Consider the following 21593-nt stretch of genomic DNA (forward strand, 5'->3'; position numbering starts at 1 on the left):
AACTTTACGGCGTAGCCTCAAGCGACAACTATCAAAAAAATGTGGCCATAAGCGTTAGCATAAACAAAAAGTGTACGCCGCAAGTCTACAACATAGAATTTGCGGCGTATACGTACATCTCTGATCTTGGCGCACCTCTGCACTTCTCGATAAAGTAGATTTAATAAAAACAAACATCGTGTTTAAAACTGACAGTTTTTAAACACACATCACGTCTTTAAAACTGATATAAAACCGGACTGAGAAAGATTGAAAAATTATTTGGAAACCGGATATCGCTGTATAGCCTAAATAGAAATAGATAACTTTTTCACCTAGGGTGAACGTCGCGGGCTCCCGGTTTATTTACAATTATTATCATCCCTCGTCAGATTTGACTACTGTACTCAAATGAATTGATTTTCAAGAGTTTTTATGAAATGTGTCAGTTATTTTTAATAGGTAGGCCTGATCGGTAAAAATCATTTATTAAAAATGCGCTGTTGTGCTGGAAAGTATTTACGAAAACTGCCAAAGGATCTGCCAAATTTGGGAGATAAATACCATGTGACTATCTATTATGAGGAACTTTTACCGTAATATATTATGAGGAACTTTTACCGTAAGAGAAATTACAAGAAAGATTCTTATAGGAAACATTTACCTACATTCTTTTCAGCGTAAGGCCAAAGTGCAGTATATTTTTTTGGCAGGTTGATATTTTACGATGCGCAGAATACTCAAACGACCTAGGCCTATGTGCTTAACTATGCTGGTCGTCTTCGTAGTTTTCATAATCTACAACTTTTCGGAAAACCGCATGTTTCATACACCGTTCACTTCTTTCCTAACAACAATAAATTCCTCTGGCTTAAATGTTTGGCAACATGGAGAAACCAGGCAAACTATTTTGAACGAAACAGATCTTAAAGACTTTCTTATGAATAACTGCAATGGAAATCATGAAAATACGATTATTCAATTGGAAAATACAAATAAATATTTGTCTTTCACCGAATATAAAAAACATCTTGCTTATACTTTTACTATGACATACAAAGATCCGGTATATAAGTCAAAAAGTCTCGGAGAACTACCTCTTCGCACAGTAAGTATAAGTTTAGATAATTTTTGAAAAATATAAATTCTCCACTGTCGTATTCGTAACATCATGGCTATGGATTGATGGTATTATCGAGTTAAGCTTTTATCTTTTGGAATTGAAAAAATGTGAGCACGCGCCATCTGGTTTTCATCTGCCCAAGATTTTGGTAAACAATGTATATAGGCTACTGTAGTCTAGAATAGTGTTTCTTAACCTTTTTAGCGCTCGTGCCCTTTAAGTTTTCATGAAATTTCCTTGTACCTCTTGTCTACAATGGCCGACAGAAATAAATAAAATTGTAATAATAGGAATTAAATTCAGTGTATTTATAAGTTATGTGTTGAATGTATGCATTAAAAACAGTCTTGTAAGTTCAACAATATTTACAGCACACCAACACTCAGTTAATTTACTAATGGCTTTTTGTTGCTGCTTTTCGTCAGTGATCATGTTGAAACGAGCTTCTTCATGTTCTTCATTCGACACTGGCACTAAACTTAGTTTTTTTCTGCTTCGGTTCCCACTGCTGTTTTTGCCATTTCCATTGCGCATGGTTTCACTAATTCTTCTGCTTCTGTATGTGGCTTTTTATTTTTCGCACACAGAGATGCAACTTGATACGATGCTAGTAATAATGGCTTTTCAATTGGTAAAAATCCATGTTTTGGTAAGGTACCACTCTGATGAAAACGTGCCCTTATGATCTTCAAAGTATTTAAATTATTTCCTGACTTTACTCCTGGTTAAGAGCCCCTGGTCTAAAACAATTTATTACATTTCAATAGATTTAATTAAGGCAAGGAGTAGTCTATTTTTGCATAGCTTAATCTTACGAATTAATGGATAGAGTGTTATTTTTGAGTCACGTTTGTCAAAAAACAAAAACCTTTTGTTTGTTGATAATTACAAAAATCAAATTAGGCTTTATACAAAGCGAAGCTTGCGACGAAAAGGGCAAATTTGGTGAAATAATGTTTGAGAAAACGTTTGAAATAAATGTAAGAGTAAAGAACCAGAAAAATCTACGCCAAGAACAAAAATTATTCCGAATAGGTGGGAAATCCTGTTAAATGAGGAAAATTTTACATAAAATTATATTTAGATCCAAAGAAAAAATATTCGAAATAAACAGATGGTTTGATTGTGTTGAGTTGCTGTGCTGTTGACTTCTAACTTATAAAGTGGTGATAATCTCGGACTGGATGTCGCAACAAACTAAACAAGCCATTCAATCCAAACATAAAATTAGAAAAGAACATGGATCCTCATCTACACAATACAAAATTGCTAAATCTGAGTCGAAGAAGCTTGTGAAAAAACACCAATAAAGCAATTAGAAGATAAAATTAATGAACTCAACACCCTACCTCCACACAAAATATATTATGCTGCCATAAAGAAACTTAAAACAAAACCTAAAAATATCAGTTGGGGAATTAAAGATGCAAAAGGAAACATTCTCACGAGCAAAAGCTGTATCCTCAAACGTTGGGCAAAATTCTATGAAGAACTCTATCATGACAACCCACAACAGATACTCATCGATGACTCTGCCTCTGACGAAATCCCATCTATTTTAAGAAGCGAAATATCTAATGCTATAAGCAACAAAGTATGAGAAATGTCCCGGTATAGACGGCATTTACTCGGAATACCTCAAAGCAGGAAGCGAACCTTAAATCACAGCATTGCTTCACCTCTTCATTTCTATCTTAACAACCAAAAAGATAAACAGCAACTTTAAAGAAGCTCTAATAATTGTAATCTACAAGAAAGGCAATAGACTCGACTGCAGTAATTACCGTCCAATATGTCTACTCAGTCATATATACAAACTCTTTATCACTATTATTGCGACACGCGTAAAAAATGACCTATAATTATGTATCCCTCCCCCTACACAAGCAGACTACCAACCGGGAAGAGGATCAATAGAGCAAATCCTAGCGCTGGAACAAATTATACAAAAGTCTATTGAATTCAACAATCCCGTCCATATCACCTTCATTGACTTCAAAAAAGCGTTTGACAGTGTTAAATTACCCTGCCTTTGGCAACTTCTGGATAAAACTTCCATCAACAAAAAATACATCAACCTCTTAAAACCAACGTAGGCCTATGACGACTCGAAAGCACTAATCAAAACAAACATCGGAACAACTAGACGAATCGATATTTAAAAAAGTGTTAAGCAGAGTGATGTCTTGTCTGCTATTCTGTTTTGCATCGTAGCTGCTCCAATAATCTCAGAAACAGAAAATGAGTGTACAACTGGATTCAACATCGGCGGTCATGTAATATCCAACTTAATTAGCTATGCAGACGATATGGCCACTTTGAATAATTCTAAACTGAAAATGCAGGAATACCTAGATGCCCTGTCAAAAAATTCTGCTAAATTCGGCCTCCAAATAAATGTGTCCAAAACCAAATGTATGACAACCGACAAAACTAACAACACATTCAATCTCACTCTCTACGGAAAACAAATAGAACAAGTACCAGAATTCATATAGGCTACCTTGGCCACCGACTATCCGAGACCAACGATGGAAAGGCTGCAGTGCAACACCGAATTGGCTTAGGCTGGGCAGCATTTAAAAAGAACAGAAAGATTCTAACATTCAATAGACTCCTCATCAAACTGAAATCAAAAATTTTCAACACCTACGTTTTGCCAGTCGTGCTGTACAGTCTAGAATGCGTAAATTGGACATCATCAACAATGAAAAAACTCACTACCTTCTAAAATCACATCATGAGAAACATGATCGACAAAAAGCTACTTGACCACACGAAAACAGAAGATCTTTTAACTATGACAAAACTACATCCAATTGCAGCAATAATAAAATCAAAAGTTTTAAAACTGTTCGGCCACACTAAAAGATCACAATTCGGAATCAGCAAAGTCTGCACAGAAGGCAAGGTAGAAGGAAAAAGAAAACGTGGCAGACAACCAAAACGATGGCAAGACAATATCCAATCATGGACCGGACTCAACTTGGTGACATTGAGCGAGTTGGCTCAAAATCGCCACTCTTGGAAGCAAATAACCCATGTTGATGCGCAATCTGCTACAGGCGGAGATGACGACTGGTGATGATAATCTCGGTCATTTTCAAAAGATAATAATTCAGAACCACCTAATTAAATTTATATCAAGAAAGAATTTCCAAGACCATACTTTTTCTTTAGCAATAAAAATTTAATGATAATGATTTTGATTATTTCGATATTATCATCTCTGTTTCAGGGTTGGGTTAAACCGAACCCCAGATCACGTTTGCATGACCCACACGAGCAAATTAATGTCGACTTTCTAAACGATCTGTTGAAAAGCGAAAGTAGATCGAGGATTCTTTTGGGAGATGACAACCCGCTTCAGGTAACTCAAGAAAAAGCGTTTAATCGTCTTCCCTCTATAATTGTAGTGCTAACAACATTTTTTAATCCACTGGACACTTTATATTTTAAAATAATCTTTCGAAGTTCTTTGTTATTCTTATTATCTGCCCATACTTTTTCGTTTCTATCAAAAAAATGATGTAGCCTATATATATATATAACTGCAGACAGTGCACACCGTTTCGACCTTCCAGTCTCCTCAGTGCAGTAGGTACACTGGAATGGCCATGGAAATATATACTTCCATGTGACATCTTCCCATTTGTGGTACCTAAACACCAGAATGGTACTACTGCCAACCTTGCCGAAGTGCTCTAACCGCAAGCAGTGAGCATTGCGCAATGCATAGCAAGGTGCCTCCGGTAAAGTGCTCAATCGGCGTAAGCAAAGAGCGTCCATATATATACAGTATATAAAATAACACGATGCATTCTACTGGTGCAAGTTAAGCTAAACTATCACAAGATCTATAAAGTGACAAGCTGCTTTTATTCCGACGTTTCGTCAATCAGACACGACTGACTTCTTCAGGGGTCTAGACCAGGTAGTGACTACCTGCCTAGCATGGCAAAACACAGGACCATGTTGCTGTAAATCAACTCAACATGCAAAATGAAAATTCAACTTTTGGACAAACAATTATCGCGCGCAAACTTTGAACTAGAAAAAAGAGGGTTTAAATGTTAACGATCAACAAGAAACTTAAATAACGGCAGAGAAGAGAGTGAACGGTATGAGTCATGATAAATCGAATTGTGTACGCACTACTGCACAGTTTACAATCAGCATGAAACCAATTAACCCTTTGCTTTTCAACGTTTTTTTGGAAGTTAACTGCTCAAGGGGGGGCCGTTTTTGGATCAAATTCAATCAGCTGTTACGTGTTATCCGCTGGTGCTATTTCAACAGAAGTTGCACTGGTGTGAAAACAAATCATTTGTCTATAAGTTTGAAAAGTCATTATTTTGAAATTTTATATGTTAAACTTGATATTTTAATTTTTGCAAAGGTACCCAAAAACGACAATTTTGATTTATCTTGCCGCTATTTAATTACCATGCTAATCCGATTTCATGCAAAGTTCTGAATAACAAAGAGCTCAATCGACTGCACGAAGTGTGTGTGCGGTGTGCCGAATCATTGCATTGATAAAGATTTGCGAGCAAATCTTATTGTAAGCTACTCACTGATTCTAAAATAGTTACAATCAGAGTAATATTGTTACACAAATTTGAAAAAACAAAACTGCGTTTGTTGTCTTACATTTTTATCCTAAACTAATGCATTCCGAAACTCATGGCTAGCTTCTAGTTTTATGGAACCAAATTTCTCATAAGTAACACCTTAGCCTGCTTGAATAGCTGTTTACATCTTCGTTTGTGTATTTTAGGTCTACAATTGAGTTTGTAGTATGAATATTTTTAGTAGAGAGAAGACAATTGAACAAGTTGTTGAAATTATCTGAAATTTCTAAGTTCAAATTAGGTGCTTTTGAAATTGTGGATTTGTGTCAAGTCGCATCACAAATATTATGCAGGCCACATCATAAGTCATTTCGCTTACGGATGTTTATAAACATGACTCATAAATTGCATCCACAAAAAATACAGCATTTACATCAACAAAGCTAAGTTCGAAGCCCACTTTTTATTGAAGATTGCGTCAATCAATTTGAAAATACATTTTTAGTCCGCCAGCGTCGAAACAATGCAACAGCGAATTGAGGAACATGCGTAAACAAAGGAAATGTGAAATAACCCACAGTTAGCAAATCTACATAAATTTAACGTTTACAAATGTTGAATCAATGTAAATAGACTGGATTGCTGACTGGGTCCATATTGTTTGAAGCACAAAAAATACGCGTAAAGGCGACAACATCAGCAAGGCAGTGATTATGTTTCTGGCCAAAAGAAAATTAACTTTTGACTTCAAAGATAAAAATGATTATAACGAAGCTTCAAAGTTTGTCGTAAAACATTTTGCAGAGATACAATAAACATAATCACTTTGTGCCAGATTGTGAGAAGACTTCCTAGATTCTTTCCAACCATTTGCATGATTGCAAATTATTTTCTATAACTTTATATTGCCAAAAAATGGCTTCTTTGTTGAAACAACGTGGCTACAATTCTATAAAAAATTCTTAGGCATACTACATTGAAGTAATGAAATTTTTTTTTGTGATTTTGCTGATGACGTTTTACAATATCCGAGAAGTAAAAAATAATAATGATGAATTATTTTACAAAACCGTGGTTTGCAAGCGCTTCACAAAAAATTGTTGGGGGAAAATTTACTATTAGACGTAAAACGTTTGTAAAAGAAAATTGTCGGTTTACGTATTTATAATGTTTATTGCGCTGTTATCGAATTATAAACTGCCTGTGTTGTCTACCTTTGTGGTTGCCGGCCAGCTTAGAGCAGCATGCAAACTAAGCGTTTATGGTATTTGCATCGTGTTATGATTCTCGAAAATTTTCCACAAGGTCTTTATTTTTATCGTGATATTTTCTGCCTCTTCTGTCCTAAACTTGAAGTTATTGTGCAGCACAATCCACATCGGTTTTTAGACTCAGTCTTCATTGAAAATCTTTTGTGTGGTGCATCATTTCATGTAGTGTCTTGCTGTCTTCCCCTAAACTGTTACACAAATCGTCCAGAACCAGGTTGATTATTATGTATCTTACAGCCGTTGAGAGCCCGTTATTGTATGTGTGGAATTATTACTGTAGATGTCTGACTAAATTTATGCCAAAGTCGAGCAAATTCTGCTTTCGGGATCCTTGCCGTTATTTACTGTATTTTTTGTTGATAAGTTTAGGCAGCATTTTTCCAAGATAAATAAAGACATCGGTATTGTTCGTCACTTAGATTTAGTTTTCTCAGCATTGTTTATTCATTCTTTGATCCACTAGTTTGTCCCACTTTTGGTATAATCGGATTGTTTATAAATGGCGGGTCTTCACAATAGCCGTCCTCTTATACATTGGGGCAACGTATTCAGATGTTGAATCAATGAAGAAGAAAGCTGATTTGTTGTTTGTTTTATGTGACGCCTAACTTTATGCCTCGTCTACATTACAAAATATTTTGTAATGTAGATGAGGCATTATCATCTTTATTTTGCGCTCTTTGGAACAAAACACAGTACACTGTGAAACAAAAATACAGGACATAACAACAAATAGGCGACATAAAGCAGGGAAGGGACGCCATCGAGTTAGCTGCTACGTGTAAATGGAGCCTATCTCACAATTTTGAGTGTATCTCACAATTACTGTTTGCAAAAACACTATTTCTCCGGCTTCTCCCAAAAGCATTTGCAGTGATACATTTTCTCAATTGCAAGTTTTGTCAATGAGAGCATTTCCATAGAACGTTTATTTCGAAACCAGGTTTTCGTGTCTTTACCCAAGAGAAGATTTCTTATTGTAACGTTTTTTATTCGTCAATGAATATTATCTGCTTGAAACAACTGTTTTGAATAATTTGTGGCCTCCATAGCCTACTATTTTGATCGTAGATTGCTATTCTTCTTTGTAGAGCTGAAACGCAAAAAACGTTTGCTATTATTGTTTCTAATTAACAGCTTTGCGATCACTGGCTTTTCTTTGTAGCATAAGAAATAACGCGCTTTGTATTATTGAGGTCAAACCAAACAAAGGAAAGCAAGAGGATGCTTCTCTCTGCTCGCGCATATCGATGCACGAAGCAATTATGAGCTTATGGCTTGTTATCGCAATGTAATCCATTTCACGCTTTGCTGGAAGTTAGCTAGAAATAGCAAAAATTCACTAAAATCTTAAATTTACAAGAAAACTACACAACTTTTAGCATCAAATTTAATATCATCAGATCCGCCTGGCAATTTTAGGAAAAGTCAAGAAAAACCAAGTGCATGGCGTTACTGTGCTTCAAATAATTAAAGGAAATTTGAGGGGGGGGCCAAATCTGGCCTCCCTTTGAGGAGCAAAGTGTTAAAAAAAAGTCAAATAAGCGCTTACAATAATTTTTTGTAGATAGCAGGAAAAGAGATGCCATCATAGCGATTCATTACATGAGGCTTTTGATTGATAAACCAACTCTCAGAAAACTTTCGCTTTTTATAATCACTTTCAACTTTTAGAAATTCAGAATTGCTCCAAGTTATTTTGTGATCTGAAGTTATGGCATGCATGCAAGGAGCAGATTCTTCCGGACTTTGATATTTAAAAGCTCTTTTGTGTTCATTAATGCGAGATTTAAGATCTCGTTTTGTTTGGCCAACATAGATTTAATTGCAATCAAGAAGTCGATTTTGAAATTGTATTTTGAGTCCACTGTATTTTGTTATAACAACGCTCTTTATCGTCAAATTTATGGTACGCTGATGGGTTATTGCATTTCCCCGGTCGTGGCTAACATTTCCATGGAATACATTGAGCGCACTGCCATCGCTTCATTCCACACACCGCATCAACTTTGGGTGAGATATGTAGATTACATTGTTTGCATTATAAAAAAATCTGTGGTCAACCAATTCCATCAACATTTGAACAGCATATCTCCTTCAATTCAATTCACAACAGAACATGAAATAAAACAACTCTATATAGGCTACCATTTTTAGACGTCTTAGTTATTCGTCACAATGCCACAAACACATTGACTACTACGATTTTCAAAAAACCCACACACACTGACAGATATTTAAATTTTAATTCACACCGTCCAAAACATCAAAAACTTAAAAACGGCTCAAAAATAACTTGAAACAATTTTGTTGTTATTTTGTCTCAGTCTCATTCTCCGCAAACATTGAGACAGAGCAAAAACTTTTACAATGCCTCCGCCAAAACAATACGCAAGCGCAAGTCGGACGCCAATTACGATTTCATTGAAGCGTGGACGACGTCCCGACATAACTTATCGACATTAGGCCTACTGGGTAGGCTCACACTGAAGTTGTTTTGCGTGAAGTCTTGCTTGTGAAAAAGTCGAAGTAAAAACACAAAAATAAAGTAAGTTGTATTTACAGAGTTTTATATTCTTAAAGGAACCATAGTTGTTTAGAAAGAATGGTTTGAACAGGTTTCATCTAATAGAAACTATAATTATTGATATTATCGCGAAGGATCAAATAGCTGTGAAAATAACTTCGAGCAATTCTTTGTTATGATGTTCATTATGCAAACCAAGGTGAACCTCAATATACTGTACATATTTTTATGCCAAACGATAAAAATCGTTTTTCCTTTTTTTTAATTAGTTTTATGAGACAAGGAAAACGATCTGTATAAAAAATAATTCAATTCAACATATTTCCCTTGTTTTGTCAGATATGTATTTTGTGCAACAATGCTTTAGAAAAATTGCTGAGTATGGTATAGCGTTGAGATGCAGTCAGAGAATGCAACTAACAAAACTGTCCATAATTACCGCAGAGTTCCCTTTATCGGTTTTCATTATTTTGATGGAGCCGTCAGATTTCAGTTCTTTTAAAGCTGTCATTTCTTCTGGAAGAAGGTTGGGTAAAGGGGGGTCTTGCCGAATTCAGACACACCACATTTACATACATGTCGCAGATCCGCATGAACGTTCACGACAGATCAAACTATTACACAATACGTTGCGCCTCAATGGGTTTCCAAGAAAGCATACTTGCCAACGACAACCTAAAAATTTAGTACTTCCATCTACCCAGTATAAGTCGTTTGTTTCTTTACCTAATGTTAGACGCAACTTCGTGATTGATGGCGTTATTACAAAAGCCTATCTTTTGTCACGGAAATATATTCGAAAACAAAAAGGCACAAAAGCGGCTGACTGATGGATTACGTTACGATACGTTACAAAAACAAGGCATTGATTTCAGATTCTTTCAAGCGAACAAACAACTTTGCTCCAAATGACATAAACTTCCAAATTTATTGAGAAAAATATATAGGCCTACACCGTTTTGAGGTAAGCTTTTGTGAAAAGAAGCTTTTTAAGACCAATTAAAAAAAAGTTTGAAATTATTGAGTTGGTGCTAATACAGGGTGCGGCAGAAAATCCAACCACATTTCAAACTCGGAAAAAGAGACAAAATTTATAAGCAACCAAATATCTCAAAGTGAAAAGGTTACCATTTGATGTATTTCGCTCATTTCGCCCAAAAGCCTCAATGCCGGGGCGTGCTTGCGAGCTGAACGAAAAACTAAAACCTGAAACACAAATGGTAAGTCCTTTGCTGCAAAATTTCAATTCAACCTCCTGTCAGACTGCTGCAACTTTGGTACAGTAACAATTTGAAATGTGGTAGGTTTTTCTGGCTCACCCTGTAGTATTTCTGCTGAGATATATCAAAACTTTTGAATTCTCGTAAAGAAAAAATAATTTTGTAATCTCTTGTGCTGTTGATTTTTCAAGTTGTGTTGTTAAACAAATTGTAAAAGATTTTCGATGCTGTGTTGTCAGATGAATTAATTATCTGCATCATGTGAAAATTTGATTGATCTATCTTGCGTAGTTTTTGAGTTACACGAGCTCAAAGTGCTAATGTCAAACCGACCCCACGTCCGCAGGTCAACTGGCGAAAAAACGTCACAGGAAATAGGGTTAAGTAAAATTGGTGTAAAAGTCGCTTTGAAACCTTTCTTGACAATAAGTAAATTTCTGCCGTCTTTAGAAGACCCCTTGAAACAAAGCGAAATCTCAGGTTTAGTTTACCAAGTAGCTTGTGATGATTGCAATTGAATTTATGTTGGCCAAACAAAACGAGATCTTGAATCTCGCATTAATGAACACAAAAGAGCTTTTAAATATCAACGTCCGGAAGAATCTGCTCCTTGCATGCATGCCTAGGGACGGTACATTACGGGACGCGCAACTCCGTTGTTCCTTCAACATTAGAAGGGTCAATTGCCAATTTGACATTTTTTTTACGCTTTACTGCAGGCTTGCTTTCAACTAAAAACCTTAAATTACTTTAAAACCAACTTAACTCTTCTGATATAACCCATAAAAAGTAAAATATTTTGTAAATTAGAAAAAAACGTAACCCTTCTAGTGTTGCGGATAAGCCAAAAGCGGATGAAGTTTCGCATCCCTATGATCTACAATCCCTAATGCATGCCATAACTTCAGATCACAAAATAACTTGGAGCAATTCTGAATTTCTAAAAGTTGAAAGTGATTATAAAAAGCGAAAGTTTTCTGAAAGTTGATTTATTAATCAAAAGCCTCATGTAATGAATCGCTATGATGGCATCTCTTTTCCTGCTATCTACAAAAAACTGTAGTAAGTACTTATTTGACGTTTTTTAAACTGGTTTCATGCTGATTGTAAACTGTGCAGTAGTGCGTACACAATTCGATTTATCATGACTCATACCGTTCACTCTCTTCTCTGCCGTTATTTAAGTTTCTTGTTGATCGTTAACATTTAAACCCCCTTTTTTCTAGTTCAAAGTTTGCGCGCGAAACTTGAATTTTCATATTGCATGTTGAGTTGATTTCAGCAACATGGTCCTGTGTTTTGCCATGTTAGACAGGTAGTCACTACCTGGTCTAGACCCCTGAAGAAGTCAGTCGTGTCTGATTGACGAAACGTCGGCATAAAAGCAGCTTGTCACTTTATAGATTTTGTGATAGTTTAGCTTAACTTGCACCAGTAGAATGCATCATGTTATTTAATTAAATGCCTGGTGAACAGCTCCATTCAATTTTCATTATACAGTATAGCCTACACGCATATGTATTTGCAAATCCAATAAAAAGTATACCAATGCTCAATGTAAATATGTAATTTGATAACGATAAGGCTAAACAGCGGGCCGTCTGCATATGTACAGTTGTACAAACTTGATTTTTTCAGATTCCAGAAGTTCTTGAAGAGTTAAAGACTTCGAAGTATAAAGTTCCAAATATCGTTCATTTCATTTGGTTTGGAGCTGAAAGAAGATTTAGAGTTGACCATTACATGGCGTGTGTACCTTGCAAGAGATTTTAAATGACACTTGTGTTTTTGTCACCATTTTTTCATTTAAACATGCCATTGTTAATATTCTTGAGAAGGGCACAATATGAAGCCGAAAATGTCTAAATTAGTTTGAATAATGTTCTTACATGTTTGTTGTCGAACTTCACTTCATTGTGTGACAAAAAATAAATTATTTGATGACAAAGTCTTGGTGTTTAGGTTTATAGGGGCATTGCGCTATCAACAACCAAAAGTCATTTTGTTCCATCACAATGCGGTGCCTGTTGGCGAATATTGGAAGATAGCAACTCAGTTTGCGGGTGTGCGCTTGAAAATGGTCAAACGAACTCCACCACAGACAATATTCAGCCACAGTATCAGTGTAAATATTTTTGCCAACAAAGCTGTAGATATTTATCTAATTACGTAATCGATGGCCTTAAAGTTTTGTGTATCTACCTAAGACAGATAAAACCAAGCAACCACACGGCATTTAACATAATACATTCACTTTAATGTTATCATCTGTTCATCAGATAAAACCAAGCAACCACACGGCATTTAAATTACGTTATGTTAAATGCCGTGTGGTTGCTTGGTTTTATCTGTCTATGGTTGAAGAAAGTCACCTCTTTACCAAAATTGTATCTACCTAAGAGGTCAGCAATCTCTAATACGCAATAATACATCGTATTTTTTTAAAGAATGTACATTTGTTTCATTTAGTTCTTGTTGTTATAGTTTTATCTCACATAATGTTATGTTTTTTAATGCAACCTCGATGGTTCTTAAAGTAATCTTGTCCATAAACCGTTGTCTTACACAATTTACCATTGGTCTGTGATAATTACAGCATTTAATCGAGAAAGTTAAAGTTTAATGTAATTGAGTCGTTCCTTTTTTCTTTTCCATGTAGGTAATTCAACATCAAGCAGATGTTGCAAGATTGCAAATAATGATGGAGGTTGGAGGAATATATATTGATACCGATAGCGTATTTTTAAAATCCGTCGATTTTTTTCGAGATTTTGAAATGGTACTTGCAGAATCGGATTGGGCAAACTTAGGTAAGATGTATGAAAATGTGACAGCCAAGGCTAGGATTGATTGATTGATTGATTTTATTTCGTTATAGGTAAATATAGTACAATAAATACAGCAATAAAAAAGGAATTTCCAGCAACGGGAATCTGCGAAGAGAACATGGGTCTTCGAGTCAAGCAGATACCCCAGATTCTAATAGAAGATCTAAAATTGCGATAACAGTTAGTTACGAAATCTAAAAGATCACTACGAATAAGCGACATAGGATAGAGAACACAATGAATAATTCAATAACGAAAATTGAGACAAGGTGTTAGATGATGGTCTTGCACAGAGAACTATATTTAGTAGCCAAAGTAGCCTATCGGTAGCATGAAGGTAGTACAAAATTAGTCGTGCTAATATTTGGCAATGAGTGAATATTTGTGTTGCTTTTTAAAAGAATAAAATGACAATTTACGCAAGCTCGTTGGTAAGGAATTCCAGACTTTCACTACGGCATATTTAATGCTGCGCTGGAGTCGGGATGAGGCGTAACGTGGGACAAAATAACAATCATTGGAAGAGTGTCTAGTAAGACGTGCATTATACATGAGTTTGGGTTTTTTCAAAGTAGTGTGCGAAAGGCAGAGGCAATACATCCGTATCAAATTTAAACATGAATTTAGCAATTTCGTGTTCGTACAAATCTTTAAGCTTGAGTATGTTAAGTTTCTTATAGAAAGGTGTGACATGATCAGACCACCTGCTACTATTCTGACAGTCTTATTTTGTAAGGTGCTAAGCTTGTTCATTTGTGTCTTACAGCATGAACCCCAAATCGTTATCTCATATACGATATGAGAATGTACCAGTGCGTAGTATAATTGTAATAATGTTTTGTTTGGTAGAATATATTTGAGTTTCGACAATATTCCTACAGACATAGAAAGTTTCTTGTCGAGCATATTTATATGAGGTTCAAAATTTAGAGAATTGTAAAAAATAATGCCAAGGTATTTGGCAAACTTAACTTGTTCGATCTGAGCATAATTATAAAGTACATTGATATCTTCTGGGTAGCTGCATTTTTTAGGAGGGATCACAATGACATTTGATTTGGAAGGATTGATAACTAATTTATTGGCATTAATCCAGTTCTTGATGTTAAAGAGATACTAAAGGAAAAACCTGACTTGGCGATTTTCCACGTTCTTTGTGTTTAACATGCTACCATAAAACGATTTTCAATACAATTTTGCCCCATTGTGGTCTGATCAGCATTCCGCGCGTACTTTTGTCAGAGCTTTCAAAACCAGAATGGGCCTGAGCAGCAAAGCGTGCGACTGTACAGTCGACTGCAAGGTTGTTCGGTGCTGCTAGACCTTTCTATTGCTATATTTTGATGTGTATGTAATTGTGTTTCTTTTTCTCGAATCGTATTAGAAAGGCAAATAAACAAAGATTATTCTCTCTCTCTCTCTCTCTCTCTCTCTCTCTCTCTCTCTCTCTCTCTCTCTCTCTCTCTCTCTCTCTACCTACCTAATAAAAAACGAGCAATCAGCTGATCACGCAACAGTTGTTACTGCCGGCAATTTAACTGTAGGTTATGTATGTATGTACATCAAAACATCAGATTTCAACGTCAAAACATCAAACAGTTTGCTTAAAACCTCAGATCTGATGTTAAAACATCAGATGTTGTAACGTGGCTTTTGTTATTGCTGTCTTTTGTGACGTATTTTCGAGCTGTGTTAGCACTGTTTGATCATTTAAAAAAAATAAATAAATAAATGAAACATTGGACTTTGGGCCTTGCCAGCGCCATTGAAAACAAATTTTTTTTAGGTAATTTTTTTTTGAAATGTATTCTTGAATGTTCAGTTTACGCATTTTAATGCTTAATTCCCGTTTGAAATTTTCATTTAGTAGGCCTTTAAGTAATTCAGACGATATTTCCTTTTCTAAGTAGGATGGATTAGGAGCGTTAATTACCAGGCAGGTATCGTCTGCGAAAAGTCTTGGAACAGAAGACGTGCAGTTTGGTAAATCGTTTACGTACAATAAAAACAGTAATGGACCCAGCGTTAAACCCTGAGGTACACCCAGGCCCGGATTTATGGGGGGACAGAGGGTGCAGCTCCCCCGGGCCGCCCGACTTTTGAAGGGCCCCCCTACGTGGAAAAAATGGGATTTTGTGTTATATTTTTTTCTTTTCAGCCTTTAAAGTTTCTGCAAAATGCTGTGCAGTGCTGGATTAATGCTACTGTTGACAGAGGTGCTTTTTCGCGCCTAAGGCCGAAAAATTTTTTTGCACGGGGGCCTCCCAATTTAAACGTGCCCCGGACCCCCCATCAGCTAAATCCGGCCCTGGGTACACCGTGTGTTGGGCATCTCTGCTCAGATTCCTGTTCAATAATCGCGATATACTGCATTCTGTCTTTTAGGTAGGAGGAGCATAATTCGTTTGCTGTACCTCGGATTCCATAGTGGTTGAGTTTGTATAGTAGAATGGGATGGTATACCGTGTCAAAGGCTTTTTTGAGATCCAAGAGAACCAAACCTGTGTACAGGTTGCTTTTTACGTGTTCATAGGTGGCACTAATAATATCAATAGCGGCATATGAAGTAGAGGAGCCAGACCGAAATTCAAATTGCGTAGGAGCAAGGACAGAATGTTTGTCTAGAAAGGAAGAGACCCTTTTATATATGAGCTTTTCCAACATTTTTTCGAAAGACGATAAAAGGGAGATAGGTCTATAATTATTTACCTCAAGTTTGTCTCCAGATTTGAAGACGTGAACAACTTTAGCAAGTTTAAATGTATCTGGGAAAATACCGAACTGAAAGGAATAGTTAATAAGATTTGAGAAGGGCAGGGCAATAATCACGGAGGCAATCTGTATGAAATATGCTGAAATGTCATCGTAGCCAGTTGCTTTGTTGGGTTTTAGAGCTCGTATTTCTTTGAGTACCTCATCGCCAATCGTTGGTTCAAGAAAAATAGAAGAAGGAACGTGGTTTGTAAGGTAGGATGTGAAGTTGTTATCGTTGGCAAGCGGAACGCTGTCAGAGATCTCTTTTCCAACATTACAGAAGGATTTATTGAATTGGTTCTTGCCATTTCGATGGGTTTGTTTGATGACACTCCATCAATATTAATGGAATTGATTGTTTGCTTTGATTTTTGTTTATTTGGCAGCAGTGAGTTAATGACTTCCAAAACTTTACGTGGAGAAGATTTGTTCAGTTCAATTTCCGATTGTATGTAATTTTGCTTGGAAATGTATTTCAATTTGGTGAGCTTATTTGCTTATTTTTTGTACTCTAGCCTGTCTGTTTGATTCCCTTTCAGGTAGTGCGATTGGTACATTTTTTTCTTATGTTTAATTGAAGTAAACAACCCACTGGTAATCCACGGCTTCCTTTTTAACTTGCACATTTTCCTTGACATTTTTTTCAGTGGATCGTATTTGTCAATTGCATTTTTTTAAATCTGTAATAGTTCGCTATATTTATAATCCAGTTCCTGAAGTTGTAATGATTTAATACCCAACAGAAACGTGCCTAGTTGGAAATTGAAGTCCTCAATGAATGAAGCCGAATCAAGGTTACGCTTGTCTCTGTAGAAACGAAGTTTGTGTTAATGCGAGTTGTCAACATGGGAAATTATACAAAAAATAGGGTAATGATCAGAGATGTCAGACTTAATTATTCCAGGTAATACGGAATGAGAAACATCGTTCGATAAAATGTGATCAATAAATGTTGACGATTTATCAGTAACTCTTGTAGGCTGAGTAATTATAGGGCAAGTACCATTGCTGTTTAGCATATTTAGATAATTTGTGACGGGTGAAGGGAGAACGTCATTTAAAATATTGATATTGAAATCACCTAATATATAGTAGGTTTGATTCATTTCGTTTAAGTTACTTAGCACAATGTCCAGAGCATCAACAAAACGTTGGATATTGGTGTTTGGGTGACGGTATACTACGCCAATTTTCATGTTAGCGCTTGTTGTGGTGTTACTTATATTAACAAATAAGCTTTCACAGTCAACACAAGGCACTTCAAAAGGTTTCAAGGGTGTGATATTATATTTGTCTAATGCGTAAATCAAAACTCCACCTGCAGAAGTAATGGAGTTAACGTATTTATACTCGTACCCAGGTAGAGTAATATTTGACAGAGGAGTGACTTTAATACGAGTTTCAGTTATGCAAATAACATCAGGAAGTTTGTCGAAGTTAACAAGAAAATCGTACAAAGAGTTAAAATTCTTTTGTAATGACCTGATATTTACATGAATAACAAATAATGATGCACTACGAATTGTCTCAAAAGTAGGAGAGCTGATGTTGTGGTATTCGCAGTTATTGAAGTTGCGAGTTAGTGACCGATTAAGAGAATCGCATAGGTAGAACGCATTTTCTGCGTCTGAATCAAGGGCAGTAGCCTGACTCGAGGACACATGAGTCTCTGAAATGTCATTATTGGTACAATTAATTACGAGAAATGTGGATCAGCACAGTTTGACGTGGTAATCAGCACGCAGGGTTTATTCAAGATATGAAGAGTACGCAAAAGAATAGCATCACGTGGCATCACGGAAGGCCAAATGTGATGTAGCCAGACATCAATTCAGCACTAAAAAAACATTGAATCATCACTAATAATCCACGCAGATGCATGAGTGAAAGACATAAGACAAATAACAAGCAAACAAATGATAAGGTTTTGTAAAAAGTTAAATGTTACTATTAACAAAAATCAACACAGAGAGAGCAGAAGTTAATCACAGTTCACAGGCAAGTATGCATCGGCTATTCATGCCAGGGTAATGGAACATAAAGAAGTGTAGTACACATTCGTGTCTACAAAACTAGGCAGTTGAATGAAATGTCCGGAGTATTCAAAGGCAGCTATTTTACAATCATAATGTCAATGCTTTCCATTGCTTCTACACTTAAAGCAAAACAGTATCAACCAGTGCCCACAAACACCGAAATAAAACTAGTGCCCGGAGCACCAAAGGAATCCAACAATGCCTATGGCACCGAAGGAAACAATCAGTGCTTGCAAGCGCCGAAAGGGTTCCCAAACCAAGGCAAAACACACTTGCTTAGTTTCACAAACTAATTTTGCTAATTAAGACTACTTGATGCTACTTATTTGTGGTCTACGTTTTACTTTTGAGGAAATCATTTGATGATATTTTATCGTGTTTTGATGTATTACACAGTGTAACGTATTCGTGTAACGTATAGCAGTAGTCGTCAGCAGGGTAGCCTGTATTGTGTACGTGTACGTACCCACTACCCAAGTGCAGGTTATACCAGGTTATAATAGCCTCAAAATATATACGGTAGCCTTAAAATTAGGCTATTTGTGTGAAGGGATTTCCAGTCTTGTTGACACCAAAAAAAAAAGCAGCTCCCTATTTGACTTTAACTTTTTAATGCTGGAGAAAGATAATTTAGAAAAGACTAACACCACGTTTTTTCCAATTGCATCTAGTAGTAGCCTATAGGCTAAAAGAATAAACCAACGGCGACAACCCAAGTTATGCAAGAACTACAATTGCTATTATCACATTTTTACGCTTTTACCGGGTTCTTGTATAGTGCCAAACAAAGACTAATATATTTATTTATCTGAAAATAAATAGCATTAAATTTAAAATATTACTTTTCAGCCAATGGAATAATTTTTGCTAACCGCAATGCGTGGTTTTTGAGAAGATGGTATCATGAATATAAATACTTCAGAGATGACTTGTAAGTAAAATGAATCTATAATCACTTTCATAAAATAAGTAATTCTAGTTTATCTACTTACTGAGTGAAATGACTGTCTATTTTATAGGGACTGACTATCCTTGACATTTAACTGCGCAAAAAAACGAAGAGATGCAGAACTGTAAAATAGTTTAAACTTGAATTTACTGTGATACTCTCTACTTTTCTGATTATTTTTATCGCACGACGCATCTATTTGTATTCATTCCTAATTTGGATCATTCAAAGAAAGAATTTGTTGAAAAGTTTAGTGACAAAGTTTTATCTTGGAATACAGAAATTTGTCCGCTTTTAGGATTCGTGGTTACTAGTCTAGAGTGCAAAACCCAGATTTAAAACGAATTATTAAATTTGTGACCTAATTTCCTAATTTCAGATGGGCGTTCAATTCAGTTTTCGTTCCTTGGGGCATCGCCCAGTACTTTCCAGACAAGATTCGAGTAGCAAAGGGAACTATATGTCGACCAAGTTGTAGCGAAGTTGAACTTATTTATAAAAATATCATCAACTGGAAGCAGATCTACATAATGCATTTGTATTCAAGGTAAAAGATATCTGCAGCACAGTCTTGACTGTGTATTTTTTAGTTTGTTATGGGAAACGTTATCTAAGTTATTTTCAACATAAAGGTAAAACTGAAGAACTGTATTCTACACATTATAATTGGTTGAAAAGGAAGGGTTGAAAACAAAATAAAAACGAACACATTGAAATTTGTTGTTGCCATAAGCAGATAAACCATGCGTTGGTAGGAGGTCTAAGGTCTAGGCTAGACTCTACTCTAGGGGCTACTTCTAAATAAAATTGTTTAAAGTGTCGAGACAAGAGTATTTTTTACATTTACTTAGAGCAATGAAGAAGGAAGACGGTATCTCGGAAAGACCTCTCAAACAACTTGCCGTTCTTAACTCCACTTATGGAGAGGTTGCACGTCACGTGATTTGGGGAGACAAACGCATACGAGACGTCACAAACTGGATAGTGACGTGCAACTTAACTCAGTCATTGACAATGGGGGAAAAACTACCCACAATATCTTAACTCATAACTTTTGCATACTAGTCCTGTAGAATTTGGTCTAAAAATGGGTCAACCTAGAAAAAATTCTTATAAAGACGTATGATATACCATTGGAAAGGCAATTTTATCAGCTTTTTAATGATGGGTTTTGTCACTTTTTTTACCTTGGGGAAAAAAAGTTACGAGCAAAAACGTGTCAGGGGTGTAAAAATTGAAATTGGGGAAAAAAATTTTACATAAGAATATTTATATTCTTATCTTTCCTATAATGGGTGAACAAAAGGCAAGAAACTAATGAATTATCAATAGAAAAGCAGGCTATTGATGCAAAAGGTATAAATGAAAATAAAATTATAGGCCACATCTGTTTCAGGGGGGTAGGAGTGAGCAAGACAGGGGGCACCAGTAGAGCTGTCGTTGTTCATTATAACTTCGTTATGTTATTGATTACTTACTGCGGTCAGTTTTATTTCCCTTGCATGTTTTTTCAGATAATGCTTAGTAAAGTAGTGTGATACATTGCAGATGGATTCAAGTCAAGAAGAAACAGCAATTTGTGTTAGTGCGTAGTGTAGACAAGGCTATCGGACTGGTGATTCACTGTGTCATGTTGGAGCTTATTTCTGCGAGATAGTACCACATACCCTTTGGACACTATAATTGGTCATGTTTTGAAACTGGATTGTGAAACGCTGGTCGTAACTCTGCAGAAAAAAAGAGAAAATGGCCATATTACGTACATCCATAGCCTACATGGTGTCCGACAAATTGTTCGTAAGCAATTATTCGTAAAGCAATTCTTCGTAAGCAATTCTTGATAAAACAATTGTTCGTAAACTTAATTCTTCGTAAAACAACTCTTCCTAAAGCATTTTTTCGTGCATGCAGTTGAAATTTGATGTATACGAAGAAGTGCTTTACGAAGAATTGTTTTACGGATTTCATTTTACGAACAACAGTTTACGAACAATTGTTTTACGAAAAACTGTTTACGAAGAATTGCTTTACGAACAATTGCTTACAAACAATTTGCCTATAACCAGCCTACATCATGCCGTAATTTCTTGAGAAACCATGTGAGATCCAAGAAACGTCCAGCCTCAAGCAATGAACAATCCAGTAGCAAGAGAGTATCGAACCGGTCAGATGAACAGTCGTTCAACTTTAAAAAGCAGTGTTTTACTGTGGGTATAGTTGTATGTTTGATGAACGGCACCCAGATCGAAATAAATTTGAAGAGGTGCGGACAAAATCGTCAGGAATATATTACGTAACACTTGCTTTATACCAAAGTAGAGACGATGAACTT

The 21593-nt window shown here is 36.0% G+C and overlaps 1 protein-coding gene across 1 annotated transcript; it reads left to right on the forward strand.

The window, feature by feature from the left end:
- The first annotated feature begins 1027 nt into the window (after positions 1-1027).
- On the forward strand, positions 1028-20305 carry LOC145786252 (uncharacterized). The gene is made up of 8 exons (XM_082597893.1): positions 1028-1087; positions 4341-4472; positions 12333-12442; positions 12657-12819; positions 13354-13504; positions 19162-19243; positions 19641-19808; positions 20113-20305. The coding sequence occupies exons 1-8, from the start codon at positions 1028-1030 to the stop codon at positions 20303-20305; spliced, it is 1059 nt and encodes a 352-aa protein (XP_082454019.1).
- Positions 20306-21593: the final 1288 nt, after the last annotated feature.

Source organism: Aplidium turbinatum, chromosome 17, assembly GCF_918807975.1.
Source record: "Aplidium turbinatum chromosome 17, kaAplTurb1.1, whole genome shotgun sequence".
NCBI classification, from domain to species: Eukaryota; Metazoa; Chordata; class Ascidiacea; order Aplousobranchia; family Polyclinidae; genus Aplidium; species Aplidium turbinatum.